This window comes from Alexandromys fortis, unplaced genomic scaffold (genome assembly GCF_014885135.2).
Source record: "Alexandromys fortis isolate MF-2015 unplaced genomic scaffold, M_Fortis_MF-2015_v1.1 scaffold_222, whole genome shotgun sequence".
Taxonomy (NCBI): Eukaryota; Metazoa; Chordata; class Mammalia; order Rodentia; family Cricetidae; genus Alexandromys; species Alexandromys fortis.
The window spans coordinates 1,386,676-1,395,174 of record NW_026068108.1 but is presented as its reverse complement, the minus strand read 5'-3'; the positions used below and the strand labels follow the sequence as shown (position 1 = coordinate 1,395,174).

Below are 8,499 nucleotides of genomic sequence, written 5' to 3'. Positions count from 1 at the left end.
CTCTCTCCTGATTATTTAAGCATTGTTCTTTAGTCATCCATGAGGCCTTCACCATCATCTATAACTCACAAGGGATCATCTTTTGTGTTCTAGAGCATTTGGCATCAGCACTATTAGTTAGTTGTTTTACACCTCTTTGTCCAGTTGGACTTCAAATCCCTCATTCATTCAACAAATACAAAGCAGCTCCTCTAGGCCCTGAGGACACACTGATAAAGCAGAAAGGCAGGTCCCTGCCATCATGCTTATTTTCCAATGGGCAAGGACAGAAAATACAATATTTCAAATACTGATAAATATTTGGGGACGCTGTGCAGCAGGGCAATTATCTAGAATTGATTGGAGGGGTAAGGGCTACTTCCTCTTTAACAAGGCAAGTCAAGTTTTTACTACCAGCACTCTTGAGGCAGAGGCAGATGGATCTTTATGAATTCAAGGCAGACTTGGTCTACATAGTTCTAGGCCAGCCAAAGCTATAACAAAACCCTGTCTCAAAAATAAATAATTAAATAATGAAAAGGCAGATCAGGAGTTGGAGAGATGGCTCAGCTGTTAAAAGCACTTGTTGTGGGGCTGGACAGATGGCTAAGAGGTTAAGAGCATGGACTGTTCTTCCAGAGGTCCTGAGTTCAATTCCCAGCAACCATATGGCAGCTCACAACCATCTATAAAGAGATCTGGTGCCCTCTTCTGGCATGCAAGCATATATGGAAGGAATGTTGCATACATAATAAATAAATAAATAAATAAATAGGCACTTGTTTTTTACAGAAGACCCAGGTTTGGTTCTCAGCACTATATGGTGGCCCCCAACCATCTATAACTCCAGTTCCAAAGGATCTGATGTCCAGTTCTGAATGCACCAGGTGTGCTGTGCATGTGGTACACATACATATATGCAGGAAAAGCATTCATACATAAAAATAATAATAAATAAAATCTTAAAATTAAAGAGCAGAGGCCGGGCAGTGGTGGCGCACACCTTTAATCCCAGCACTCGAGAGGCAGAGGCAGGCGGATCTCTGTGAGTTCGAGACCAGCCTGGTCTACAAGAGCTAGTTCCAGGACAGGCTCCAAAGCCACAGAGAAACTCTGTCTCGAAAAACCAAAATAAATAAATAAATAAATAAATAAATAAATAAATAAATAAATAGCAGGTTAAGTGGAGACTTGAACTGCAAGTAGGAGCCAACGATGAGAAAACTATAAAAAGAATTCCAACCCAAGGAAAAAACAAGAGGAACAGAAGTAGCTAGTGTACCTGAACCACAGGGAGTGCTACGGTTTGGGTAGGAACTTGGCCCCCACCCACAGGCTCATGTATTGAAGGCACTGAAATGTGACTGCTTTAATTTACTAATGGGTTTCAAACTAAATGGGCTGGAGAAAGCAGGCCACTAGGGAGCATGCATTACTCCAGACCATTACTATCTATGTCTCTCTGCTTCCTGACTGTTGAGATAAGCAACTCTGCTCTGCAATACTCTTCTACCATGATGCTCACATGCCCAGATAAATTAAAACCAACATGTATGAAACAAAACCTCCAACAACTGTCTTTCTTCTTTAAATCATTTCTCTCGGATACTGTCAGAAAAAATGAAAAACCAAAATAGGAAAGCCAGACAAAATGAGATTAACTAAGAAGGGATATAGAAGGACATGGCTGAGGCAGGCAGATCTCTGTGAATTCCAGGCAAGCCTGGTCTACAGAGTGCTTTTCCGGCCAGTCACGGCTACACAGTGAAACTCTGCCTCAAAAAGAAGATTAAGAAGAAGAAAAAGCGGAGGAAGAAGGAATAGAGAGTCTATGAATGACTAGCCTGTACCATTTAGTATTTTAAAGGCCAGATTCAAAACATATTTGAGTTTTCTTACCACTTATAGTTTTGAAAATACCCACTTTTGTTCCCAACCACTGTGCACTAAATCCACCATTCTTCCCATCCCTCCAATAAACAGTTTACAGTGTGACTGCCTGGCCCTGCAACCACTTACCCCTTTACAGTTTACAGTGTGACTGCCTGGCCCCTGCAACCACTTACCCCTTTACAGTTTACAGTGTGACTGCCTGGCCCCTGCAACCACTTACCCCTTTAATGAAGATAGGTTTGTCCTTTATGTCAAAGTTCCAGATCATGATGTCCCCCCCTTTGGAGCCCACAGCCACGGTACTGGGATGAGTCGGGTGCCATGCCAACGATGTAGTCCTTCTGTCAAAGGGGGCAGCTTTTTGGAATACCCGGTAAGAAGCCAGAGAGTGCAAAAAGGACTTTTGGAGACCCTAATACAGAGAAAATAGAATTAATCCTAATTCACTGAATTAAAACTCATGTCCTGAGCTGGGCATGGCACACGGCTTTAACTCCAGGATTCAGGAGGCAGAGGCAGGTGCATTTCTGTGTGACTGAAGCCAGTTCGGTCTACATATAGAGATCCAGGCAAGCCAAGGCTACACAGTAAGATTTTTGGTTTTTTTTTTTTTTTTTTTTTTTTTTTTTGTACCTGGAGTGACAGCCGTGGGTACTGGGAACTGAACTCTTATATTTTTGGTTGTGAGCCTAGCCTTTAATGGCTGACCCATCCATCCCTCCAGGCCCATAGTGAGATCTTGTCTCAAAAACATAAATAAAAATTAAATTAGGGTCCTGGGTAAACTGTCACTCCTTCATAGATAAGCATGAAGTCTTCTCTAGTCTTGTGCGTGGAATATCTGCAATGTAATGTTAACTAATCCTGGAAACAAAAGGGCAGAATGCATTCCAGCTGGGGTGTTTACAGGGTAAACTTTTTCTCCTTGACTGGGCCTTCAGTAGGCCAGTCATCATAGCCAGGTGACCGGACCATCCTGATAATCTGCTGACCCGATTTATCATCTAGTTAGAGCTAGCAGTAGTAGAAGCCCTTTGCGCGTCTCAGACAGGAAACATCTCACCTGCTGTAGGGATGACCAAGTGACTTTGCCTAACTTCTGCTGGTAAAGATCCCTGATGAGGCTGCTACTCCGTGGCGGGGTCTGTAGGCCAGGCAACCCCGGCAGATGGCAGCATGCCTCACATTTCCTGCTGGGTACTGCAAGAAGAACACAAACACATTTTCCTCTCCACCATCTCAACAAAGGTTTTTCCCCTGAAGCCCTTTGCTATCTCATTCAGTACAGCCAATCTGTATCATCATTTCCTCAAAGCCTTTCCATGCACTGTTGAGTTTCACTCAACCCAAGAAAGAAAGAATGTTTCCCCCAAATACTCCTCCAAACAGTAATTCTGTTCTGAAACTAAATAAGACCTTGCAGGGTTCCTTAGAGTTGAGCCAAAGAGATACCCAATAAAGTACACTGCAGGCTCTTCTTGTATGGGACTTGAGAGACAATCTTAAAAAGTCACATGCCAAAAATTTCTAGGACAGCATAGAAGTAATTGAAAGATGTTTGTCAACCTAGATGCCCTTTGACCGAAGAATGGATAAGGAAAATGTGGTACACTTACACAATGGAGTACTACACAGCAGAAGAAAAAAAAAGACATCTTGAATTTTGCAGGAAAATGGATGGAGCTAGAAAACATCATTTTGAGTGAGGTAACCCAGACACAGAAAGACAATTATCACATGTATTCACTCATAAGTGGTTTTTAAACATAAAGCAAAGAAAACCAGCCTACAAACCACAATCCCAGAGAACCTAGACAACAATGAGGACACTAAGAGAGACTTACATAGATCTAATCTACGTGGGAAGTAGAATAAGACAAGATCTCCTGAGTAAATTGGGAGCATGGGATCCTTAGGAGAGGGTTGAAGGGGAGGGGAGAGGTAGGAAGGGAAGGGGAGCAGAGAAAAATGAAGAGCTCAATAAAAATAATAAAAACAAAAAAGGAAAGATGTTTGTTTAATCTTATATTAAAATACTATAGTGGTGCAAAACTGTAATCCTAGCACTCAGAAGGCTGCAGCAGAAACAGCTTGAATTTGAGGCCAGCTTGGGCTACACACCAAGACTCTCTATTAAAAAAAAATACTATAACAAGCAGCTATTACTTAAGGGGGAACCAGGAGGATCCAGTAGGGTTTAGAAAAGCTCAAATTGATTAGGTTGTTTCCAGGGAAGGGGAGGTAAACCGGAGAATAATGAGAATAAAGCAATTCTGAATCACCAAACCCTATCATGGACCCAATCTTGTAGGTGCTTTCTCTTGACAACTTTCCTTTCTTCTGATGGATGGATAAAAACCACTCCACTAACTCAGAACATTCCTTAAAGCCCAGGTTCAAGCTCTGGTAAACCTCTGAGAATGAGCTTCCTGAAGAAAGGAGGGAGATTTCAAACTCTCAGCTGAAACCCAAGGCCACACAGCTAACAACACTGACTGGAAATTTAGCAACCCCGGGCCTAAGAACGGTAGGATTACTTTGAAACAGTAGATATATAAAACTTCTGAAATAAAGGAAAAGTGGGGCCGTGAAACAGTAGATATATAAAACTTCTGAAATAAAGGAAAAGTGGGGCCGGGCGGTAGTGGCGCACGCCTTTAATCCCAGCACTCAGGCAGCAGAGGCAGGCGGATCTCTGTGAGTTCGACGCCAGCCTGGGCTACAAGAGCTGAATTCCAGGACAGGCTCCAAAGCTACAGAGAAACCCTGTCTAGAAAAAAAAAATTAAGAAAGAAAGGAAAAGAAAAAAAAAAGTGTGGACTGTGGCTCTATAGTGATGTTCATCTTCTTCCTGTCACCTGGAGTGGAGGTGGGGGGCGGTTAAGATTAAGCTCTTTGGTGTCAATGAACTGGCAAATGAAATGCAGTCCGAAGTGGCAAACCACTTGCTTTGCGTACTCGAGGCCTGAGTTGGAACCTTAAACCTTCCACTAAAATCATAGCCTGAGGCGACGGGAACCAGAAACTGCTTCAGGGTCCTAGGCATAAGCATCCCCACCCCAGCGTCGACCTCTGGCCTAAGCACCTCGAACCACCGGAAGACGAAGGCAAGCAGCGCAGGCCGTACCGAGACTCTGCGCACACAGCTTCTTGGCTTCGGGCTCCAGCTCCTGAAGACTTCTGAGGCTTTTGCTCTTGAGGAGCCGCGCAACGTCGAGGGACTTCTGGGTTCCTGCGCATTTCTTGGGAACCATGGCGTACTCCGTGAAGAGATATCAGGCGCAATGGTAAAATAACGAAGCGGGGACTAAAAGCCTCTGAGGAGAGAACAGGAACGGACTACGTACGAGGCAGCGCCGACGCAAGGAGCTCGGCTGAGCCAACTTCGCGCCAAACGCTCCCGGGCCAGCTTTACTTTTAAGCCTCGTCCCGCCCCCTCAGGGCCGCCCCGCCCCTCGGAACCGCCCCGCCCCCTCGGGGCAGCGACCGTGGGGGCCACCTCGCGCCCGGAACTACCCCAGACTGTCTCGCCCCCTCGAGCCTGCCCCGCCCCTAGATGCCCCGCCTCTTCCGGGGAGGCGGGGCTCGTGGGGTAACACGTGGAGTTTTGTTTTATTTAACTCCCTAAGATCTGGAATGTCGTCTGTGTGTTGGGCCTGATAAAACTAGTTTGTTTATATCCAAGCAAGAGTAAAGATCCAGCCGGGTGGTGGTGGCAGTGCACGCTCTTAATCCCAGCACTCGGGAGGCAGAGACAGGCGGATCTCTGTGAGTTCCTGGCCAGCCTTGGTCTGCAAAGAGAGTTCTAGATAAGCCAGGGCAACACAGAGAAACCCTGTCTAAATAAACAAACAAACAAAAAGATCCAGGTTTCTAAAAATATGAAAATGTCATTGTTTCCTCTCGCTTCGCAGATATATTTTACCTCATAGATGCTGTAGGTGGTGGTGTGTGCCGGCTCTAACTCCCAGGATTGAGGAGGCTGAGACTGAAGCATTAACCTGGATCACACTGTGACAGGGATCAGATAAGAGTGAGAAGACCTGGGGGCTGGGGGCTCAGCGGTTAAGAGCACTGATTGCTCTTCCAGAGGACCATGGTTCGATTCCCAGCACCCACATGGCAGCTCAGACTTGTCTGTGACTCCTGTTCCACGGGATCCTCCACCCTCACGCAGACATATATGAAGGCAAAAATACCAATGCATATAAAATAAAATAAGTAAATTTAAAAAAAAAAAGAGTGATCAGACCTGGTGTGCTATCACACAGCAAGGCTACTGCAGTTAAATATCAGATGCTGTGTATTTCAAAAAAAGGAGAAAGGTTTTGAGTGTTTTCACCATAAATGATGATATATAAGGAGATATGTTTAACCTAATTTAAATCTGTGTGTATGTCAAACATCATGTACTCTTTATGGAGAGTATACTCCATAATTATATATAATTTTTAAGTTTTTATGTAACTAACTTAATTTTTTTATTAAAATGAAACTGTAGGGGAAAATAAAAAGCTGAACCTAGCCAAGCACCAGTCTTAGGGATAGTCTAAAATGGTCTTGAATTAAGAACTATAGGCACACACCTTTAATCCCAGCACTTGGGAGGCAGAGGCAGTTTGAGGCCATTACAGAATTCCAGAATAGTCAAGGCTACACAGAGAAGCCCTGTCTCGAAAACCCAAAGTAAAGAAATAAATATAATAATAAAAATGAATCCTTAAAAATATGTAAGACAATAATTAGAAAGCTTCTGAGGAAAAATAAAGGTAATTTTAGGAGGCTTGTATAGGTCCATCTCAGGGTGCTATCAGCCTCCAACGATAAGGCTATACATTTTTTTTTTAATTTTGTTTGGTTTTCCTTCTTGTGTGGGTTCTGCTGTTGTTTAAGAGAGTCTCCAGTTGGAGAGTTGGCTCAGCACTTAAGAGCACTACCTGCTCTTCTAGAGATCCTGAGTTTAATTCCCAGCAACCACATGGTGGGTCACAACCATCTATAGTGGGATCTTATGCCCTCTTCTGGCATAAAGTTGTATTTTATTTATTTATTATGTTCTACCTGCACTCCTATACATAAAATAAATAAATGAATTTTAGAAAATCCTTTTAAAAAAAGAGTGTCTCACCATGTAGCTCGGGGTGGTCTGGAACTCAGTACTTAAACTAGGCTGTCTTCCAGCTCGCAGAGATCTCCCTGCCCCTCCTCCAGAGTGCTGGGATCAAAGGTATGCACCACCAAATCCGGATGATAAGGTTATTTTCTCTTTCTCTTTTGTTGTTTGTATGGTTTTGTTTTCCAAAATAGGTTTTCTCTATATAGTTTTGGCTGTCCTGGAATTCACTCGGTAGACCAGGTTGGCCTTGAATTTACACTCACCTGCGTCTGCCTGTACCATGTGCTGATATTAAAGGTGTACCCAACACCACCTGGCCTATAATGTAATTTTTTTTTTTTTTTAGGGCAAAGAGAGAATTTTATTTGGTGAAGACAGACATCCAGAAGAGACCAGATGGCAAGGTGCTGTGACAAGGGAGCCTAGGAGGGGCCACAGGGAGATCCCACACTGGGCAAGGCACAGGCTCGGGGTCTGGAAATGTCCTCAGCTGTTCAGCACCATCCGGACAAGCTCTTCATAGTTGATACAACCGTTGCTGTCCTCATGACCCGCCACCAGCATCTCCACTTCCTCCTCTGTCATCTTCTCTCCCAGTGTGACGAGGACATGCCGGATTTCAGCACCCATGACGGTACCATTCCCTTCCTTGTCGAACACACGAAGGCCTTCGACATAGTCCTCATAAGTTCCCTGGTCCTTGTTCTTGGCCACAGTCTGCAACATGGGCAGGAAGTGCTCGAAGTCCAGCACCTTCACATTCATCTCATCGCTCTTAGGGTTCCCCAGGACCTTGAGCACCTCGGCGTTGGTAGGGTTCTGGCCCAGGGCCCTCATCACGTCCCCACATTGGCTGTACAGGATCTTGCCATCACCTGTTCGGTCAAACAGCTGGAAAGCCTCCTTGAACTCTGCGGTCTGGTCCTCGGTGAAGTCACACATCTTGGCTGCTCAGCTCTGCAGGACCTTTTCCGGCAGTAATGGCCTAATGTAATTTTCTTAATCAGGCGTGGTGGCATAGGCCTGTCTTCCACACAGGCCAAAGGAAAAAAATTACTTGATTTTAAGTCTAGCTTGGGCAACACTGTGACTAGGCTACACAATGTGGCCCTGTCTCAAAGCAAACACACAACAACAAAACCCAAAAGCAAAAATAACAACAAGCAAATAAAAGAGAATCTTATCTGTCTGTCTCGAGGGACACTTTTCTCATAGGAAATATCATGATTTGGCTTTAGGTTAAGGTATGTCTGTATATATTCCTCTGTGTGTGTATGCATTAGAAGCATTTTTTTTTTGTTGTTTTTTGAGACAGGGTTTCTCTGTAGCTTTGGAGCCTGTCCTGGAACTAGCTCTTGTAGACCAAGGCTGGCCTTGAACTCACAGGGATCTGCCTGCCTCTGCCTCCCAAATGCTGGGATAAAGGCATGTGCCACCACCACCCTACACTTAGAAGCATTCTTGCTGTGTTTTAAGTACCTTTAGCTCAAAATAACCATCACGCCAAAGTG

At 44.4% G+C, this 8,499-nt stretch overlaps 2 protein-coding genes across 4 annotated transcripts in view; both read right to left on the bottom strand.

Annotated features, from left to right (window-relative positions):
* Ddb2 (damage specific DNA binding protein 2) overlaps positions 1-5,397 on the bottom strand; it is a 36,708-nt gene extending 31,311 nt beyond the window's left edge. For 2 of the 3 annotated variants that reach the window (XM_050124261.1, XM_050124260.1), the window contains exons 1-3: positions 5,000-5,397; positions 2,936-3,072; positions 2,093-2,284 (exon numbers count right to left, since the gene is read on the bottom strand). In XM_050124261.1, coding sequence (XP_049980218.1) covers positions 2,093-2,284; positions 2,936-3,072; positions 5,000-5,126 — 456 coding nt within the window. In that variant the 5' untranslated portion in view covers positions 5,127-5,397. The remainder of the gene's footprint in view (positions 1-2,092; positions 2,285-2,935; positions 3,073-4,999) is intronic. The other variant, XM_050124262.1, reaches the window with a different exon arrangement.
* A 1,927-nt stretch (positions 5,398-7,324) lies between these two features.
* LOC126489760 (myosin light polypeptide 6-like) lies at positions 7,325-7,989 on the bottom strand. Its single transcript, XM_050124240.1, has one exon. It carries the CDS (start codon positions 7,928-7,930, stop codon positions 7,475-7,477), a length of 456 nt encoding a protein of 151 aa, XP_049980197.1. The 5' UTR covers positions 7,931-7,989; the 3' UTR covers positions 7,325-7,474.
* Between the last annotated feature and the right edge of the window lie 510 nt (positions 7,990-8,499).